The sequence below is a fragment of the Homalodisca vitripennis genome, chromosome 4 (assembly GCF_021130785.1).
Source record: "Homalodisca vitripennis isolate AUS2020 chromosome 4, UT_GWSS_2.1, whole genome shotgun sequence".
Taxonomy (NCBI): Eukaryota; Metazoa; Arthropoda; class Insecta; order Hemiptera; family Cicadellidae; genus Homalodisca; species Homalodisca vitripennis.
Window position 1 is genome coordinate 700,258 of NC_060210.1, and position 21,452 is coordinate 721,709.

Below are 21,452 nucleotides of genomic sequence, written 5' to 3' on the forward strand. Positions count from 1 at the left end.
AATATTTTGCACTTTGTAATTTGTTTAAACATTGTATACTTTGAAACATGTAATTACATAGTGTAATCTAACCGCTTTTGCTTTAAATTGATTAAATATATATATTGCACACAGTCCAGTCGTGAATTGTGTAACTAACATCACAGGGTAAGCTGAACCTCAAAAAAGATGGATTTATTTATTTATAATTTTATGGCCTACATTGGACCACTTTAGTCACTTTATATTTTCTAGTCTTTCTTCTTTTATCCACCCCAATATTTCTTCATCCTTTCCGAGCGTAATTTCCTTTCCTCCTCCGGAACCACTCTTCCTATTCGTTGTTTGTTTCTTTTCAGCTGTAGTGTAGAGTGTTTGTCATTCAATATCTTCAATGTGTTTGTCTTGTGTTTTAAATCCTCTACTGTAATTTGTAACTCTCTCATATCTTCCTTTAATTCTGTGATCCATTTAATGTCACTTTTACTATACCACAGTTTTTTCTACTATTTTCCTACTAATTCTATTTTCAGGTGTTCTTAACAAATGCCCCAGGAATGATATTCGTTTCTTTTTAATTATACTTGTAATGGGTTCTATATTTTTGTAGACTGTTTCATTGGAAGCTAGTCTCCAAACTCCGTCTACTTGATAGTTTTTGTTTAAGCAAGTTCTGACTATTCTTCTCTCCATCTTAAGAAACCTTATCTATTGCAATAGTATTTGTTGTTTTAAATATTGTTTCACTTGCGTATGTAATTTGTGGCAGAGCAACTGTTTTGTAGTGTCTTAATTTTGTATTTATTGAAAGACATTTTTTATTATACGTATTCTTAGTAGCATGTTTAATCTTAGTTAGTTTGTCTATTTTATTTTGCCAAGATGGTTTTTTCATTCAGGTTATAAGTGATTACTTCTCCTAAGTATTTAAATTTCTGCACAATTTTTATATTGTGGTTTGTCCAACCTTATTTTATTTGCAAGTGGAGGCTGTGTTAATAAAACTTCTGTTTTTTTCAAACGATATCTTTAAACCAATTTTCTGAGCTATATCTTGTAAAGATTTAATTTGCTGTTTTGTTTCCTGAATGTCATTGGCCAAAAGAGCTAAGTCATCAGCAAACCCCAGACAGTTCAGATTAATGTTGTCCCTTTGATATCCAATCTTTATGTTTTTTTTGGTTATTTCTTTCCCATTCCCTCATGACGTACTCTAATGCACAGTTAAAAAGAAGCGGTGATAAATCCATCACCTTGTCTTAAGCCAGTCTTTATCTGAAATGGTTCTGAAAGTTCTCCTCTAAACTTTATTTTAGACTTTGTAATTAGTTAATGTTAGTTTCTATTAATTTAATTAATTTGGGGTGAAGTCCAAAATGTCTCAGTATTTTTAATAGTGATATTCTATGAATGGAATCATAGGCTTTCTTGAAATCAACAAATGTTATTGAGAGTTGTTTATTTTGTTTTCTATAATATGCCATAATTAACTTTAGTGTAATTAGTTGCTCTGTACAACTTCTCCAAGGCCTGAATCCTCCTTGGTATTCTCCAAGTTCTTGATTCTAGTTGGTCCTTAATCCTGTTGTAGAGAATCTTTGAAAAAAATCTTATAAGTACAATCGAGGAGTGATATACCTCTATAGTTATCCGGATTACATCTGTCACCTTTCTTGTGCAAAGGGTGAATTATAGCTATAGTCCATTGATCGGGAATTTCTCAGTAACCCAAATTTTCTGTAGTATCATATGAAGAGAGGTATGACTAGATACTCCAGCATACTTCCACACCTCTGCAAACATTTGGTCTTCACCACCTGCTTTGTAGTTCTTCAATTCTTTAAGTACAGTTTCCACTTCTTTTACTGTAGGGGGGTTAATATTTACAGGTTTGGTTTTTATTGGAGTATTAGTGTTGATTTCCAAAATTTCCCTCCGGTTCCTTACAATTCAGGAGTTCCTTAAATGCTTCTGCCATTATTTCAGCATTCTCCTTATTGTTTATGTGCAGTTTTTCCATTTTTGTTTTTCAAACAATAATGTCGGAGGGCTGTACTTTTGTAATTGTGTATGAAAGGCTTTTGTAATAGTCTCTAGAGTTGGTTCTATAGGTAATTCTTCTCTATAGAGTTAATTAAACTGTGTTTCATATTGTCTCTTACATTTTCTAATAATTTTGGAGAATAGTTTCCTTGTGTTCTTGAGGTTATTGGCATTTTCCTCGGTTTTATGAGATTGAAATTTCAACCAAGCCTGATGCCTTCTTTCATGCACTTCGTCACAGTCGTGGTTCCACCAAGCATGTTTTTTCCTTGGATTTAGTGGTGCCAAATTTGTTGCGTTTTCTTTGAGAATTTGTTTTATTTCCTCCAAATTTTCAGTCAACTTTATAACCTTCTGTAACTTTTCTATATTGTTCATTTTGAATTAGTTGATGAGGTCAAATGTTCTTTTCTTCTTCACATCTGTTTGTTGTCTCTTTCTTCTTAGTGGAGTCAACTTGATTTTAATTTTTATTTAAGTAATGGTCCGAACCTGTATCAGTTCCTCTCAGCACTTTGACATTGTAGATCTCCTTGTGGAAGAATTTAATCCATGCATACGTGGTCTAATTGCCATTCCCCCTTTATCCAGTCTGGATGTTTCCATGTCTTAAGTTTGTTTGGCTTTCTCTTAAAGTATGTTGATTTAGAGATTAAAATCCATGGGTTCTGCAGATTTTTTCTATTAATCTTTGTCCGTTTCTATTTGTATGATTATGGGCAGCCCATTTTCCCAATTACATCTCGATATTTCCTTTTCTTGTCCTAACTGGGCATTAAAATCCCCTATTAAAAATCTTTACATGTTTCTTATCAATCTGACTTATAGTTTGATCCAGGAGGTCCCAGAAATCCTCCACCTCTTGCATAGTCCTTGTCAAACGGTTTTTTCTCATTAGTGGGGGCGTGGGCATTTATTATTGTATATAATTTTGGTGGGAGTCTTCAGGTTTAAAGTTGCAATTCTAGGTGATATAGCCTTAAAATCAATTACAGAATCTATTATCTTCAAATTCAACTATAAATCCTGTACCAAATTGTGGGCACGGTACCATGGCCCTTTGTCCTGGTTTCCCATTATAAATTCTATACCCCTGAGACTCAAATGGGTCCTCTGTTAGTGTTTCTCAATTTCCTGAAGCCCTGCCAGTAGAATATTCTGCCGGTCCAATTCATCTGTGAAGTTCTTGAGTTTTCCTGTCTTCAGTAGAGAATTGATGTTGTGTGTCGCAATATAAGTGATTGATTTGTGTTTGATTTTATGCATCTGAGTTTTATAAACTGGTAACTTTGAATGTTCCGACTCATTTTTGCCTTCTAGGCGACTTACCCACCGAATCCGATGTAGTCTTCTCCTTCCTTGAGAGGATGGACGGTGGAATGAATTTTTTTTCCAAAAGACTTTTTCATGATGGACTGTCAAAGGCTATCAACCTTAGATGGAGCGAAGCTCCAAATTACAACCACGGTTGTTAGCCGCAGAGGATACTTATTTAGCCGCCACTAACATGTGAAACAGACGCTTTCGGGAAACCGCCACTAACATGTGGAACCGTCGTGCCCTTTGGTGCTAGTTTTGGTCCGCCCCGGGTATTTTATTTCCCCGGTACCCGCCATATCTGGCGAGCATTCCACTATCCGCCACCTGTGGAGGCGCTCCGTAGGAGACTAGCAACTCCCTGGAGAAAAAAGATGGATTACTGTATATTTTTCCGCTGTTATAAAACTACAGGGTCCGTTCTCAAAGTGTTAAACTAAAATAAAATCATTGTTTTACTTTTAAAATAAAATAAAAACTTGTAATCCAGGAGCAGTTTCAAAACAATTCTAAACGGTATATCAAAAGTATAAAGTTAAAACAAACAAGTAGTTTGTCATTAAAATACCTTTCTAAATGTTTCTTATTAAATGTATGAAAATTAATTACTTTTCACTTACTATAAGATACATCAATCTGTATAGTATGTTTTGTTTTCTTAGGAATTTATTACATTTAAACTAAACATGAATTTAAACTTAGACTTTTAATATGGAAAATAAAGTACAGGGTGTCCTGTGATATAAAGATGATGAGCTTCACTGGCAAGGCCGGCGGGCTGTAGTGGGTCGCAGCCAAATCAGTATGGAGGAAGTGTGGCTGCAATCCGAGAGAACACCTCGCATGACAACGACGCCTCACCATCAGTCATTTACTCCTCACTTCCTAACCTCCCACTAGCACAACCTCTCATCAAGTGTCGTTAATCCAGCTGATATTTTAGCATGTAATTATCTGTTTTCGAACCATAAGTCGTCATTGTTTTTTAATATTTTCCTGATGTAACTGTTTTGTAGTTTTGAGGATTATCGTCGTTCAGTGAAAATTTAACATTTTCACATTGCAATTTTATAATACGGATACAATGTAAGCAATTTCTTATATACAGTATTAACGTTTTTATTTATTTCATTTCTAGCACTGCAAAGGTCATAAAATGGCAGTGTTTAAAAACGGTAAAAAAAATGTATAGCCTGCAATAAGGCTTATTAAAGAATATTATAAGATTAGTTACAATGCACAGTTAGGGCTCAGCACTTACATTCTTATATTTAGAATGTAATAGATTGACTATTTATTGCAACATATATAAATTTTGTATGACGATTCAAATGACTTATGATTGAGTAATCGGATAATATTGTTCACTTTTACTGTACAGGCCGACGGAGGTGACAGTGTTGAAGCAACCACACATCGTACAAGAGCTGACGTCTGTTCTCCGTGAATGGGGTACCATCTGGAAACACCTCTATATTGTAAGTTGTAACATACCATGTTCTCGTGTCTGAGTCAGATGATTCAATATGAAGTGTACGTGATTACTTTATGGTATGGTGTAATAATAATATTGTATACTGTATCTGTTGATAAAATTAAATTCCCATCGTTTCAGACACACAATGAGAACTTCAAGAAGATTGAGCATAGCATGTACGAGTTGATGAAGAATAGAAGTCAGATCCTGTCTGGTACGTTGCCTGTCGACGAGTTGAAACAGGTCAAAATACTTGTCACCGCAAAAATCGATATGGGTAACAAGTAAGTGTTTCCTTCAACTATATTATAGTTTCATTCCTAAGTAAATTAACATGTAAGTTAACTCAGCATTGCTAATAAGAAAACTTTTCAAAAAAATCATGTGATTAGTTTGAATAACTGTGTCTCAGATAATACAATTAAAAATTATCAGTAAATAAAACTGTTTTAATAAAAAAATATTACAAATACTGTGAAATTTGCCATACAATTTTGACTATGTGGGAGGTCGTGTGTGTGCATTACCGTGTATAAATTAAACATTTTTTTGTACCCCAAAAGAAAATATATCTAATAAAAAAACAACATGCGAAATATAAATTGAATATATTACAAGTGAGTGTTGCATTTACAAATTTAAATGTTTCTATAAAGTAATATTGCTGAATTGGGTTCAGGAGGCAACACAGTTATAATTATTTTGAAAACAAAGTGAGGAAAAGACTAACAAATGTGAAGATCTTGTGATGAAATGTATGAGAAGAGATAAGACAAGTTCCCAAGCTGTTGATATTGTTAATCCTAATGATACTCCAGACTTTTTAAAATTGCGTCAAATTGGTGCAATCTCGCATATTAATTAAACATAGTCAATTTAATATAGGATGTTCATTTTAAACATCTGTATAAAGATACAGATGTTTACAGATGATACAGATCTTTGTTTTTTCCAAAGGGAAAAAACAAAGATTGGTGTTTTAATGAATGTTTTAAAAAAACTTTTTGTCTGATAAATGGATTATTTCACAATCAAACCCACTCTTACTTATGGTATGACCGTAGGTGCTTGCACACCTCAATCGCACGATTTTTCACAATTTTTATAGTAAAATTGTAGCAGGATATGATATCAACTTTGTGAAATACAATAACTAATATTTACTGCTGCTCTATACGGTTTCAGAAACCTTATTTTATAGCGCTTCTTATACTTATTATTAGAACTGGTACAAGTACCAAGGTTTTAGATTGAGGAACTGGAATCTGACCCAGACATGATAAAGTATAACTAACTGATTCCTTTAACATAACACTAGTCATATAGTATTCACAACGTCAGTGATGATTGAGAACAAATTCTGATTTTATAGAAAGGAGAGTTCCATAAATTCATGTTAAAACAGATTATATTGATATTGAGCAAGCTTTTGTTAATATTTTCTGTGGCAAAACCGTGATATTGTTAATTGATAAAAAATATCTTTATATACAGTTTTATAGTGTTATATAATTTGAATAGCAACCTGAGAAAAATATTACAATAAGGCACACAGGTTAGAAGTCAAAAATGGAGGTCAAAATACTGATTGGAGATGTGAGAGTTTGTTGCGAAAGAGGTGAGAGATATGGGAATGAGTAGAGAAAGACTTCTTCTTTACTTCCTAGAGAAAGAATGCAGGAAGTAAAAGTATGGTGGGGAAGACCATGTGCTAGACGACCTGTCACAAAGTTTAGAGTTGTATAGTGATGAATATTAAATAAATGGTCATTTATTTGTTAATATATAAAAATTCAATTACAATGCCTTTCAATACACAGTCTTTAGAATCTCCTGCAAGATACAGTCTGACAAAGAGTCAACAGTTAGATTTATATTAATCTATAAATTGAATTTATAATCAGCAAGAAATCTCATATGTCTATGCATGTAAATATCTTGGCTCCTAAGTCGCTAAACTCACTTTGGTCATTAACAGTTCTGTATGTTTGCAGATTACTGGGGCTAGACATGGTGGTCAGAGATGAACATGGAAACATACTGAATCCTGAGCAAACTTCCACCATACAGTTATATAAGCATCATGAGAAGGCATCAGAGAGAATACGAAAAGCTAACGTAAGTACCTGTATCTTTATTAATTTTCAATGGTTATAAAAAAAGAAAACTAGTACAATAACAACTAAATTAAACACAAGAGGTGTTTTAAAAATTATATTTTTAATCAATTTATTCAATGTTGGTAATATTCTACAGAATTGCATAAAACCACGTATTATTTTGTAGTCGGAGCCGATGAACAAGAAGGTTCCACGACCGTTAAGCCAACAACTGACGCACACGCTGTTTGTGTCCATGCGCAACTTTGTGTGCAAAATGGCTGATGACGCTGAGCTCCTCATGACACTTTACGATGGCAAGGAGAATCGAGCATTTACCGAGAGCTACGTGGTACGATGGAGTCGAGAGGGACTGGCTCGTGAGATAGACCAGATGCACAACTTACGTGTTCTGTTTACGGTTAGTCATAGTGTCCTCTGTTAATGGTTCTCTGGAAATTAAATGTTTACTATACCTAATCGTGATTTAATTTTTTATTCATTTAAAATTAGATTTAGTGTAACAATTGCAAAGAACAATTTTATGTTACTAATTTTTCTATTTTTAAAGACATCAGTTTACCTTATCCTTTTGGTGATTTTAATATACATTACATTAATGACTTAATCCTTATATCACTGTGTGTTTCTGGCGGAAGTGCTTTGCAACAATATTCAATTTGTAACACCATTAAAGGTGCTATACCTTTTGTAACGTATAAATAACAATGGCAAAAGTCCGAAATCCTGTTATCCTTTCAAACCTCCCTTCGTCAATAACAAACTTTAAACGAAGAATATTTCATTGTTACCTAGTAATTTTGCTGTAACAGTATTATTTTGTTAAATTAGCGTAACTACATACCAGTGGCTAATAAATTAATTTCCTTCCATGAAAAACATATAGTTTTGTGATTTCTTCTATGTTTTTTGTAGTAAAATATTTTTATACATTATAATTTTAAAGTCTTGTATATTATTGTTTATTTATTTTACTAAAAGAAGGCTATAATCTACTTAGTAATCCAGATTACTTTCATGGTGTATTTACAATTATATTTATCTATTAGGTATACTTCAATCAATAATCAACATATATACTTTTTATAACTCCAAGCTAATAAATAAATAAAATAAAACATGAAGAAAAAGAGAAATATAATTTGATGTAGGGCAACCATTTTTGTTAAAAGACAATTTGAGGTAAAGAATAAGACCAAATGAATCAAATATCATGATTTATAAAAAGAGTTATACATTTTTAAGTAAAACATTGCAAAAAGTCAAAGTGCGAATACTAAAAAATACTAAATATATCTTAAAAACACAAGGCTATTTTAAAAAGATAAGAAGAGTTTCAGGGAAATAGGTATAATTTTTTATTTACTATGCCACATCTTCTACCATTTTAATTGGACAGAGTATTAAATGGGATTCCAGTATATATGCTCTCTTTAACTGAAAAATAAATATGTATTTTTATGTATAATATAGGTTGTAAATTTCGAATGTTTGAAAAAGAAACTTCAAACCTCATGATAGAAAATGTTAGGAATAGAGGATAAATTTTTATACAAGTGTGATTACTAAGGAAATTCACATGTCTTTTTTTACTGTATAACAGCTGTTGGCGTTATAGAGGTAGCAGATGTGTTGACAATGCACAAACATAAGCATTATGTATGGTAATATATGAACTTCAAGCCAACTTTAGTTCTGTTACATTGGTTTTTTAATGATATTTCTTCATGATTTGATCAAAATATTTTATAGAATCTAATGAATTTATTTCCAAAATATTAAAAATAGTTTGCTGTATATTCTACAGTCACAAAATTCCATTATATTATAAATTAATCTGCCTGGGTCTACATATATAGATAATTATTAAAGTACTGTATTATCACATACTGTAGCTTTTAATTTATTTGGGTGCTTGTTGTTTATCATATATAGGAATTAAAACATTTAAGAAGCCTTTAACTAGTTGAAAATGATTTGTCATTTAAATTTAAACATGTTAGCACAAAAATAAGTAAACTTAATCTTAGTTAGGTATTCTAACATAGACCTTTAATTCTTTTCTAAATTATAAAGTGTATCTAAAATTAGTAGAAAGCTGTATCTGGTGAAAGTTAGTCCTATCCATGATACAAAGTAAAGCTTTCATGGTTAAAGAATAGTAATTTATTTTAAATTTAAGAAAGCTTTCCAAACAATTTCCATTGCATTTTATCAAGTTTAAGTCTAAAATATTCGTTTCTATTTATTTGATAGCAAGTGTCATGTTGTAGGACTTAGGTTCTCGGGATCTGGGTCGGGAGAGGGTGTACCTGGTGTGTTACGTGGTGAGGCTAGGAGGTATGGAAGTGAAAGAACCGGACAAAGACAACAAGAAACACTCCCGCCAGAGTGTCTCCAAGCCACCTCCGGTGATAGAAGTGTTGAGGCGGCCATATGGTGTGGCAGCCATGGACATCACTCTCTTTGTCGCCGGCAAGATGGAGACGGACGAGGACAAACATCACTTCTTGCCGTTTCTACCGTGAGTCATGCCATACTTTATGTATATATAAATCGAGGTGTGTCCAAAAAGTATTCAAACTTGACGTCTGGCATGAACTGATGTTACTCAGCGGCAACGGCAATCTGGTCCCCTTCAAAGTACTCCCCTCCACAAGCCCCTTCCTTACTCCAACGCTCCTCCCACTTCCGGAAACACTCCTTAAATTCATTTTGCGGAATGGCTAACAGGTCCTTCGTCACATTTTGTTTTATTTGTTCAACATCATCAAATCTTTTTCCTTTCTTTTTAATTTTGGAAATAGCCAGATGTCACAAGGAGCTATGTCAGGACTGTAGGGAGGCTGTCGTAGTTGGTTGATGTCATGTTTGAACAAAAAACGCTGAATAAGATTTGAGGAATGAGCTGGCACGTTGTCGTGGTGCAGGATCCAGTCACGGCTTCTCCACAGTTCAGGTCGTTTCCTTCGCACTGCATCTCGTAGCCGCCTTAGGACCTCAAGATAATACTCCTTATTCACTGTCTGGCCTCTTGGAGCATATTCGTGATGAACAACGCCGTCCTGGTCAAAAAAAACTGTCAGCATTGTCTTGACATTGCTTTGACTTTGTCTTGCTTTTTTCGGCCGTTGCTCTTTGCAAGTTTTCCACTGTGAAGATTGAGCCTTTGTTTCAGGGTCGTAGCCATAAACCCATGACTCATCACTAGTAATAACTTTTTAAATAGCCCTGGGTCACTTTTTATCAAATCCAGATTGTCCTGTGCGATTTCAAGTGTGAGGAACAAATTTTGCTGAAACACAGTTTATTTTTAAATTTTCGTGTAAAATGTTACAGGCTGACGATTTTGGTATTCCTAAATCTTCTTCCAGCTCTTGGACAGTCAATCGACGGTTTTCATTAATTGCTGCACTAACACGTTCAACATTTTCAGCGTTTCTGGCTGTTGAAGGCCTGCCAGATCGGTCATCACTCTTCACTGATATGCGGCCATTTTTTAACCGTCTAAACCACTCTTTTATTTGTGTATTGCCCATAGACACGTCACCATAAACTTTCCGTATCATAGTAATCGTCTGTGATGCTGAATGGCCAAGTTTTTGGCCAAATTTACTGCAAATGCGCTGCTCAACACATTCAGTCATATTGAAATGCGACACACACACACAGCAGTACTGTACGGAACAGAGCGCTGTGACTCACTGAGTGACCGGATCGTATTCAATGCCTAATATGGGAAGGAGTAGGCTCGCCCCTCCTCTCCAATAACCGGTTCGAGCCGGTCCGTTAAGCCACGGCTGCCTACTGGTTGACGGTCGGATACTTTTTGGACAGACCTCGTGTGTGTGTATATATATATATATATATATATTTATATTGAGATATATATATATTTATATTGAGATATATATATATATTATATATATATATATATATAATATTATATATATATTTATTATAATATATTTATATTATATATATATATTTAATATATAATTTTATATATTAATATATATATATATATATATATATATATATATATATATATATATATATATATATATATATATATTATATATATATATATATATAAATATATATATATATATATATATATATATATATATATATATATATATATATATATAATTTATTTAAACAAACATTGAATCGCAAAAATTTGTTCGTAGAGATCCGGGTTCGAGTCCCGGCGGAGCAAGTACTTTTTGCGATTCAATGTTTGTTTAAATAAATTAAATTCGGCTATTGCCATTTATACAAATTTAATGAATGTAAAATATATATATATATATCTCAATATTTTCAAAATCCAAGAGTTGTATTCAAAAAGGCAACCAACATTAAACAGATGTTGGTCTGTACTGGTCCTATAAAAAAAGGTAAATAAGGAATCACAATCCTTTGGTTGTAAACCTTGCCAAAAACCTTATTATGGAACCTGTAAGATCATGTCTACAAGTAAAAATTTCAAAAGTAATATAACCAATCATGTATATCCTATCAAAGGAACTATCATCAGCTGTGACACTAAAAACCTTATTTATCAATTTGATTGTAACGTCTGTGAAAAACAGTATGTCGGCCAAACATCGAATCCTTTACTGACCATTGATTTTGACATTGTTCATAGCGACGTAGAAAAACCTTTAACCATTTAGAAAATTGTTATACCATCAAAGGTATAAATAAGATCCCTGAAAATTCAAACGAAAACCTTAATAGATTGAAATTGAAAAAAAGTGAAACTGCACACCAGTTGGTACTGCAGACAAGACATCCAAGGGATCTTAATTTAAGATAAATTTATTTTTTGTCTACTTAATCACACATGTTATGGACCATCAGCTGCTGATCTATTGTACTTATTTGTAATGTTTGTTGATTTCTTACCTTCTTTTTCTATAATTTTTTAAAATATTTGTATAATTTATATTTATCTGAAGAAGTGTACTACACGAAAATTTATAAATGTTTTGAACCATTATACCGTGGTTTATTTGTTGAAGAGAAAAACGTGTTTCTGTGAATATATATATATATATATATATATATATATATATATATATATATATATATGTATTCAATTCGGTTCTATAAATGCATAAATGCTCAAATACAAACATTAAGTAAACTTCTTGATATAAATTTCCTTTAATATTTTGGCATTTGCTGTTCTCAAAAAGGATTAACAGAAAATAATAAAATAGTACATCAGAAAAACAAAATTAACATAAATAAATAGAAATTTACTTAAATAAATAAACAACAATTTTTGAACATTTGATTTAACAGCTAAGAGAAATATCATGAACAGAGAAAGATAAATTAATAGAATTTGGAAAACAAATTAATACATAATGGATACAATTTATCGAATCATTTTTAATGCAGACCAAAGGGTACTTTAAATTTTAATATTAACTAATGTGCCTGTTGTAAATTTTCTTAGTAAATTTTGTTTACATCTTTGTCTACTTTGCAAATACCTTTCAGTGAATAATATTGTTCAAAATTTTGTTGATGGGCCTAATGTGTGTTGGGAAACCAATTTTGCATCCTGTTTCTTAGACGAACAACGATGATTATTCATTCTTATGTGCAAATATATAATGATAATTTGAAAAATGCCAAATTTCATTTGCCAATTAAACTATTTGTGTTGGCAGGTGTGAAAAAGACAATTTGGAAGGAACGCTGAAAAGAATATTGGCAAACAAAGAGTTAACCCAAAGAGATCACAAAGGACAAGGTCTCTATTGCAGTTTCAAAATGCTGCATGGCGATATCAAACAGGTAAGTCTCCTTTGTATTAGAACTAATGATTAATCAAACATGATTGTTGTAGGTTGTTGGGGTTTGTGTTTTGGTGGATTTTGGTTTTTAACAAACTACAATCAGTAATTAAAAACTGTTAAATACAATCATGAGTTTTAAATTGGTTGAAATGTATATCAAGGAATGTTAATTGTAATGGTACATAATTATCTCAGTGATTTAATTAACTAAACAATTTTATCATTATGATGAAATAAATATTTTAGACTGAAATTAGTCAAAAAAGTTTCATTAAGGCCTGAAAGCCATTGTTGAGACTTGAAACTGATAGCCTTCTACTGAATTAAATTGATTTTTTAGTGCGTTAATTTCTGTTATTGTTACTATTATTGTCAATAAATTTAATATTAATAATTAAGATCCAAAAATGGTTTTAGTAGTTTTTTTTTATAACATTATTCAACAGTAAAGTTAACATAATTTTACTAAGCTCCTTTGATTTGCAAATTAATAGTCTAGTGGAGGTGTTTTTGAATTGATGCTAAAACTTAATTCTTTGCACTCCGACGGCCGAAATATCGGACATCGTTGTTTTGGCCAAAACCTCAGATGTCCGACATTTCGGACGTTTGCTGTTTAGGCCAAAACCTCGGACGTCCGAAATGTCGGACGTTTGGTAAATCCTTTATACTGGCTTTATAAATTATTCAAATGCGGTAAATTTGCGATATACGCAAGCTGGATAGTTGTTGGATGTAAAAACGTAGTAAACTTTATAACTATGGTGGTGATTTTGCAGTTTTACATTGTGTTGTAGAAGTTTGTCAACTTCACCTTTTTTCGTCAGCTGATTTGATCCCAACTTCAACAGCTGATCTCTTCATTGTTTTGTTTAATCTGAAAAGTTATTTCAGTCAATAAGGTTATGTTGACGATATGAGTGATATTTTTGTCAGTTCAGATTCGGAATCATCTGACGATCCCAAAAGTGAAAGTGAGGGAGGTATTACGGTACTTTGGGATTATACCGACCACACCCAGACATGAATCGTTATTTGACATTTTGCTTCTACTGATTACTAGATTAGCGTAGAACAATATTTCGTCAATATAAAACAGGAATTGTCTTATCGCAAACCCCTCCCCATCCTCAGACAGAGGTCAAAGTCGAGCGGTCTAGTAGATAACGTGATTGCAGAGTCTCGCCGCCCGTTCAGTTGGTGCGTCGCTTTGTTGTACTTCCTTGTTTTACCCCTACATTTCTCTAAACACAAAAATTCAACAAAAACAAACATTACAAAACAAAAACTAAACTCTTTATTGAAAAAAACACAAAACTGGTTTTTAATTTTATTTACGTTTTTTGCACGGTACATAATTGCCTTTCCATTACAATTCAATTTATATTTCTGATCAGCCCCTCTAGAATGTGATATTTTATTGATATGTACTATCTTGAGGCATGTTTTTCTTTCGTTGACATCAGCACGGGCTTCGAAGGGATGGCGGAGGAACTTGCATTTTGGGTGGCGGAGTGTGATCAAGAATAAAAACAAGTTTTATGTTTTTTTCAATAAAGAGTATAGTTTTTGTTTGTTTTTGTTGAATTTTGTGTTTGGAGAAATGTAGAGGTAAAACATGGAAGTATTACAAAGCGACGCACCAGCTGAATGGGCGGCGAGACTCTGCAATCACGTTATCTACTAGACCGCTCGACTTTGACCTCTGTCTGAGGATGGGGAGGGGTTTGCGATAAGACAATTCCTGTTTTATATTGACGAAATATTGTTCTACGCTAATCTAGTAATCAGTAGAAGCAAAATGTCAAATAACGATTCATGTCTGGGTGTGGTCGGTATAATCCCAAAGTACCAGTTTTTTATTCATTTATAGTGGTGCAATTGATTTTAGGTTGAAATAATTTTTTTTAATCTTAAAAGAACATTTTTGTCACAGCCCTTTAAGATACCATTTCTGAAGACAGAGACAAACAAAACAAGAAAAATAGAAACAAATTTGGATTATTCAATGAGGTGTACTAGAATTTAAAGCAGAATTGATGCCCAAACAAAAATTGTTGAAGATAAGGATTTGAACTTTTTGCAGCATGTACATGAAAGGTAAACTGGAGGGCATGCCATGTTTTTTATTATACAAATATCTGTTTTCCTTAATAAAAAATGTAATGTTCTTAAATTATATTCAATTATAAAAGTAAAATTTTTTTAAATTATGGATAAAATTCACACCATCCCTTGAAGCTAAAAATCAAGTACCGTACTGTGTAAAAACGACATTTTAAATCTTCAGCCACTTTTATTTGGTTCTGATAACAAAGTTGACCTAAATTTCCTACTCCAAATGCCTTAAATTCCTTGTGAAGAGACAAAAAAAATTTGTTCTACTGTTCCTGTTGTCAGGGGAGTTATATTAAGGGTCTGTGAATTTAAATTAAAGAAATAATTTTGCCACCCAAAAATCTGTTGCATTATCTGAGTAGGGACGGTTTGGATTGACTAGTTCCAGATAACTAATTAGCTGATAAATTGCTGCATGAGTACAGTCTGATGTGTGGTGTAGGTGCGGGAGGAGAACCCACACCTTGTGCTAGGACAGGTAGCTACAGCACGCAAGATGGGGTTCCCGGAAGTGATCCTGCCTGACAACGTAAGGAACGACCTTTACCTGACCTTGGTGAATGGGGAGTTCTCCAAGGGGAGCAAGTCTACGGACAAGAATGTTGAGGTTACCGTGCGAGTCTGCAGCGAGAAGGGGCAAGCTCTACAGGTACAGTATACCAGTTTATTTGGTACAGATCGGTATACCCGAACTGACGAAAACCAGCGTTGAATAATGTTTATATATAATGTGAGACAAAAGTGTGCCTAGGTATGTTTAACCATTTAGACCTAGACTAGGCTATATGAATACTGTAGCTAGATTAATGCAGGTTTGTATATCTTTTTTATTGGCGATCCATTGTTATTCAGACTCGCAACAACTCCTTCGTAGGGTTGGTAATCATCTTTTAAGATAACGCATCATCTGGATGTTAAGCAAAGCCTGGAGTAAGGTGACTGAGAAAACTGTTTCTGTTTTAAAAAAGCACCCAAAGACACAGAAATAAGTCTAGCTCAAAAACTGGAGCAAAGTTAGCAACATACTGGGGGTCCAAGAAATGGAGTTTAAAGAATTTGTTGACTGATGATAATGTACCAGTAGATGATGATGATGATGATGATGTCTAACGGATGAAGATATTGTGGCTTCTGTTCAGCCCTCAAATCCTGAAGAAGATGAAGCAGCTGAAGATGATGGGGAGGATGCATGGTTGGAGAGTGATTGACATTGAACTGTCAACAAAATAGGGAAGAGAAGCTATTGATGTGTCAAAGATTTTTTCCAGAAGAAAAATTGTTTAAATGAAAGTGTAGTCAAAGCCATCGTCGAGTTAGATTCCACTCTGGGTGTGTTAACCAATCATGCAGATAAACAATAAAAAATTGACTACTTTTGCAATACTGGATTGCAATTTTTCCTTTTTTTTGAAATATTTATCTGTTATGTACAAGTTTCTAAAATCATATACAACTGATTTAATACATAATAAATACTGTATTTTAAAAATTGTGGGTGTATTTTGACCTAGGCCTACATTGAAAAATAGCTTCATTGACGTTCACAATGATTCGTATTACAAAGGTAGGCCTCAAAAATCTTTGTTTTATAGAGGTTCCCTCAGAGCGAGAAGAAACCTCTACAAGACGAATAATGGCAGTATTAAACCTTGATAAAACGAACTTCTTTATTAAGAATACTTTGATAAAACTAATTTTTTTAGTTGCCCTTGACATTCGTCTAAGCGAGGTTCAACTGTAATATTATGATTGTAACTAGTAATATTCTTGTAACTTAAGTTTTAATTTTACTTCAGTATGAACTATTCTTTGTTCTACACATAAGTGTGGATGGTTACAGAGTTATCATAATAGGACATGAACGTGCATTTTTGTATGAATAGCAGTATGCAACATAATAGGGTAAACAAGAAACTAAAACTCATTTTTACACTATTGTGTTATGAAAAAAATATGTATAAAAACTATTTATGAATTTTTGAATTATGTCTTTTAAGAAGCCAAATTGCCTTGCTAGTAGAGTTTCACCATTTCTAGTTATAAGGTTAAATTAAAAATTAACATTTTTATTTCATGATTAGACATTTTTATTAAAACACAAGACAAAATTACACTGAGGACGGGCATCATACGGATAATTTAATTTAATCAGCACCTGCACTTGGCACGGCGCCTACGGGACCTGCTCCTCCTGCGGCTGTGCCGCCTGGAACGGCGACCGCTCCTATGGCGTCGCCTACCGTGTCCCCTGTGTCGCCTGTGACGACTGCTGTGCCTCCGCCTGGGTCCACACCTGCTTCGGTGGCGACGGCCGTGTCTGTGAGAACGACTCCTCCTTCGGCTCCTACTTCTACTCCCACATCGTGAACGATGTCTCCGCCCTCTGTGACTACTTCTGCTTCTCTTTCTCCGACTCCTCCCACAGTAAGCTGCTCTCAAGTCAAGGTCATCGTCGTCTTCTCGTTTCCTCTTTATATCGATATTTGGGATGGTCGGTGCTATCTTCAAGGCGTATCGTCCTCTTCTCGATTTGAGGATGCCGTATTCTGTCCCTCGCTCCAGGGCAGTGTAGATGCATTTTATCATTTTCTCATTGACTCCGTGATTGGCGGAAATAAACTTGATAATTTCCCTGGGTGTGAATCCTCGTTCAGTCCTGAGATGTTGGATGGCCTCCATCACGAGTTTGGCCGCTTTCACCGGTTTCCTTTCATTCATCATGTTAATTTACGTTTCTTACTGAAATTTCATTTCAATACATTAGATTTAGAGTGGGAAGTGGTACAAATTCACTTTTAACTTAATTTAATGCCATTGCTAGGATCCGGACAACAATGGGTACTACCTTTAAAATTAAATTTTTACTAGGAAAGAGTAGAAATAAAATATTTTGAATTTGTTACTATAGCTACAGTGAACTTGATATCTTTATTTTTACTCTAGACAACACACTCATGAATTTCTGTACATAATGAGCTCTCATTACTGGATTCCCTCAATTTTAATATATTGCACTATAAATATATTGTTTTTAGCAAAATATTCATTCGCATTTTGTATTATTCTCAGATCAAAAAGTTTAGATACCTGAGTTTGAATGTTAACCATAATTTAACCCTTTTGATCCCAACGTCCGTATATACGGACGTCAAAAGTATCTGCATAAAGTCCCAGCGTCCGATTATACGGACGTCCGCGGTATCTGCATAAAATCCCAGCGTCCGCTTATACGGACGTTTACAGAATATTTGTTATAAAATACAAAACGTAACTAAACTGTTCACTTACGATATATCAAAATGATCATAAAGAATCAATCTTTCCAATAAAGTTGTGAACTGAACTTTATACAGTACATTACTAGCACTATACGACGTATAATCAACGTGGCGTTGCAACTCATTTCTCTGTGCCGGCCAGCTGTGAATGACTACGCAGTTTATTGTCGCAGTTTGTTGTGGAGTGAGTTTGGCGTTGTTGTTCGGACTTTATTGCATAATAGTAGTTGGTTATTTTTTGCATTATGTTTGTAAAATGAAGCGTGCAAGGGTCGCCACTTAGTGACAATACAGTTCGGCGTATTGTAGAAGAGGACAGTTTTTGGTGAGGATTCATCAGAAGCTGATTCAGGTAGTGAGAGCAGTTCATATATTGATGACACAGATGACGACCCTACTTATGAACCGGTACTTGATGTAAATACACCATCCACAAGTAGGGCTAATGTAGGACAGCTTTTTGTCATCTAGTGATACAGATGATAATGAAAACTCATCTGTAACCAATCCAACAAACAGGCCATCTGGGGTTTAGACATGTACCTAGGCCTCCTGTACCTAGACCAACCTGTACCTAATAGTGGAAGTGATACTGATATTGGGGGATGATGAGGAAGACTGGGGTTGATGTCAATGAAGACAATGATTTGGAATATCCACATAGGTTTTCATTTCAGGAATCGCCAGGTGTAAAACATTGTCCACCTTGCAACTCTCCTGCTGTAGCTTACTTTAGGCTTTTCTTTACTATAAGTTTGTGGGAAAGACTTGTCAAGTACACAAACATGTATGCTGAGAAGACTATATCGGCTCTAAACCTACTAAAAGGACCAGATGAAAGCCATCGTATATGGCAGCGTGTTACAGTTGCAGAAATGAAAGCCTTCGTAACCGTACTTCTAAACATGGGACTAAATAAGAAGCCATCAATTCCTAGCTATTGGTGGAAATGTGAAGCTCAGCACTGCTCATGGGTATAGTAAGAATGTTTACCAGAAAACCGATTCCAGGAAATATTATCTTTCTTTCATTTGGTAGATACAACAAACTTGCCCAAACCCAAGGAACCGGGTTACGACCCATGTGCCCGAGAGTCCAACCACTCATTGACCACATGAACAACATTTCTAAATTTTACTACACTCCAGGGGAAAACCTGTCTATTGACGAAAGCATAATCGCAACAAAATGCCACAATCCTTTAATGCAATACATGCCAAAGAAACACCATAGGTTTGGCGTTAAGCTCTGGGTGTTATGCGATGCTCTGAGTCATTATTGCCTGAACTTCTTTGTATATCAAGGTGCCAAAGGACCTGAAGGGCAAAGGAACAGAACAACAGGTCTAGGCTACACAGTGGTCATGAAACTTTTAGAACCAGGTTATTTGAACAAAGGCTACCATTTATTTGTGGACAACTTTTTACTTCCTTGAATTTGGCTAAAGATTTGTATTCAAAATTGACATTTTTAACAGGAACCCTTCGTAGAAATAGAAAGGGCATCCCTCCCAACATATTGAGTAAGTACAATGTGGGTGAGAGAAAGTACAAAAGAAAGAACTACATGCTGATGTTAGGCTACAGGCAAAGAAAAATCAACAAGAAACCTGTGCTCTTGCTGTCAACCAATTCAAAAGGCATCTAATGGACAAAGATCTAAAAAAAGGGGAAACAAGGTTTACATTACAAATAAACCAACAATTATAAGGGCCTATAATGACTATATGGGAGGGGTTGACAGCAATGATCAGATGCTCCACCAGTACCTCAGTGGACAGAAAAACTTTAAAAATTTTGGAAAAAAATTACTTTTAATATAATTGGGCGTATGGTGTTGAATGCATACATCCTGTATAAAGAGAATACAACCAACCCTATGTCTAGATTACATTTTTACTGTGTCTCTAATTAATCAGCTGAGCAGTGAGTGGTTTGATGTGAAGGAGAGTAGACCTGGGAATGAAAGCAACTCGGGACAGAGAATGTGGTGCTGGTGATGCTCCTCAACCTGTTAATGAATTTTTTATAAAATTACCAAATAGAAAAGAAAAGAACTGCTGTGAGTGTAGTGCAGCAAGCACTAGTAAGGGGGGGAAAAGAAGGAAATCCACTTTTATTTGTCGAAATTGCAAGAAAAGGCTTGCATCCAAAATGCTATCCGGCGCGCCACAAATGCTAAATAAAATAAGTAATGTTTTTTTGTTTTTTGTAATATATATTTAGAATGTTTCTCCAATAACTATATATCTGTAAATCAATTCTTTACATTGAATTTATTTTATCTCAGTCCATTTTTTATTTAATGTTAGGCCTATACATTTAGTTAAGCCTTTTCTTGTAATACTGAGAAAAAAGTACAATTTCTGAAAAAACGTGATAATAATAAAAAAAACCTGTATTTTTTTTATTTGTTGGAATAAAATTGACAAAAATTTGTTGTGTATGTTTATGTTTATGTGTACTTTAATGTGCAATGACAATATACGTGCTAAAAAAATTTGTGTGTGTACCTCTTTTGACAACAAAGTCCAAAGTTTCTCGGAATTTTTTTTTCAGGTAAGCTAATTTGTTCTATAATGTATAATTTATTGCATGAATGCATGTTTTTTTACACTCACTATAATGTAGTATATTTCATGCTGAATAAAAAGAAAAAGAAATCATTATAATCGGTTGAAAAATAAGTTTAAAAATAATTTTTTTGCAAAGTTCTGCAAAACGGGCAAAATAGTGCTGGGATTTTTAGTAGATCCCTTACAGTGAATAGTGGGGATTTTTGGTAGATATTTTTAAAAAAATGGCTGGGATCGAAAGGGTTAATCAGTAGATCTTCAATAATGGGAGTTACATTAAAATTTACCTTGTTTATTTCTGTGTTTAGACATATAAAGCAAAAAGTGTATAAACAATTACTTCCAGTTTTTATGTAATTTAAAAATAAAACAGTTAGTTATGGTACTATTATTTGACACTAATTATTCAAACTGCAATTTTAAAATTTATAACTGGAAAATTTTGATCTGAAAAAACCAAATATTTATTCAAGATAGTTACAAGTGTACTGTTTTTGAGTTTATAATTTTGATTTATATGAGAAAAGTTATTAAATTACTATCTTAACTTTTATTCTTAATCGGACAGTTCAAAGAGCTTGGCATTGGTCATATTTTGGACCTTCATCATATTTGTTGTGTAATTTTGTAAACCACTATTAATGAGTTTAAATTTTAACCCTGACAGTTAAGATTCCTACATTTGTCATTTTTATATGTTACAAAATGTGTAACACTGCATTTCGA

At 33.7% G+C, this 21,452-nt stretch overlaps 1 protein-coding gene across 1 annotated transcript in view; it reads left to right on the forward strand.

Annotated features, from left to right (window-relative positions):
* Window positions 1-21,452, forward strand: part of LOC124358881 (dedicator of cytokinesis protein 1-like) — a 49,808-nt gene that overhangs the window by 17,335 nt on the left and 11,021 nt on the right. The window contains 7 exon segments of the mRNA XM_046811116.1: window positions 4,721-4,817; window positions 4,955-5,100; window positions 6,811-6,934; window positions 7,103-7,336; window positions 9,210-9,460; window positions 12,627-12,753; window positions 15,316-15,522. Of these exon segments, the coding sequence (XP_046667072.1) occupies window positions 4,721-4,817; window positions 4,955-5,100; window positions 6,811-6,934; window positions 7,103-7,336; window positions 9,210-9,460; window positions 12,627-12,753; window positions 15,316-15,522 (1,186 nt within the window).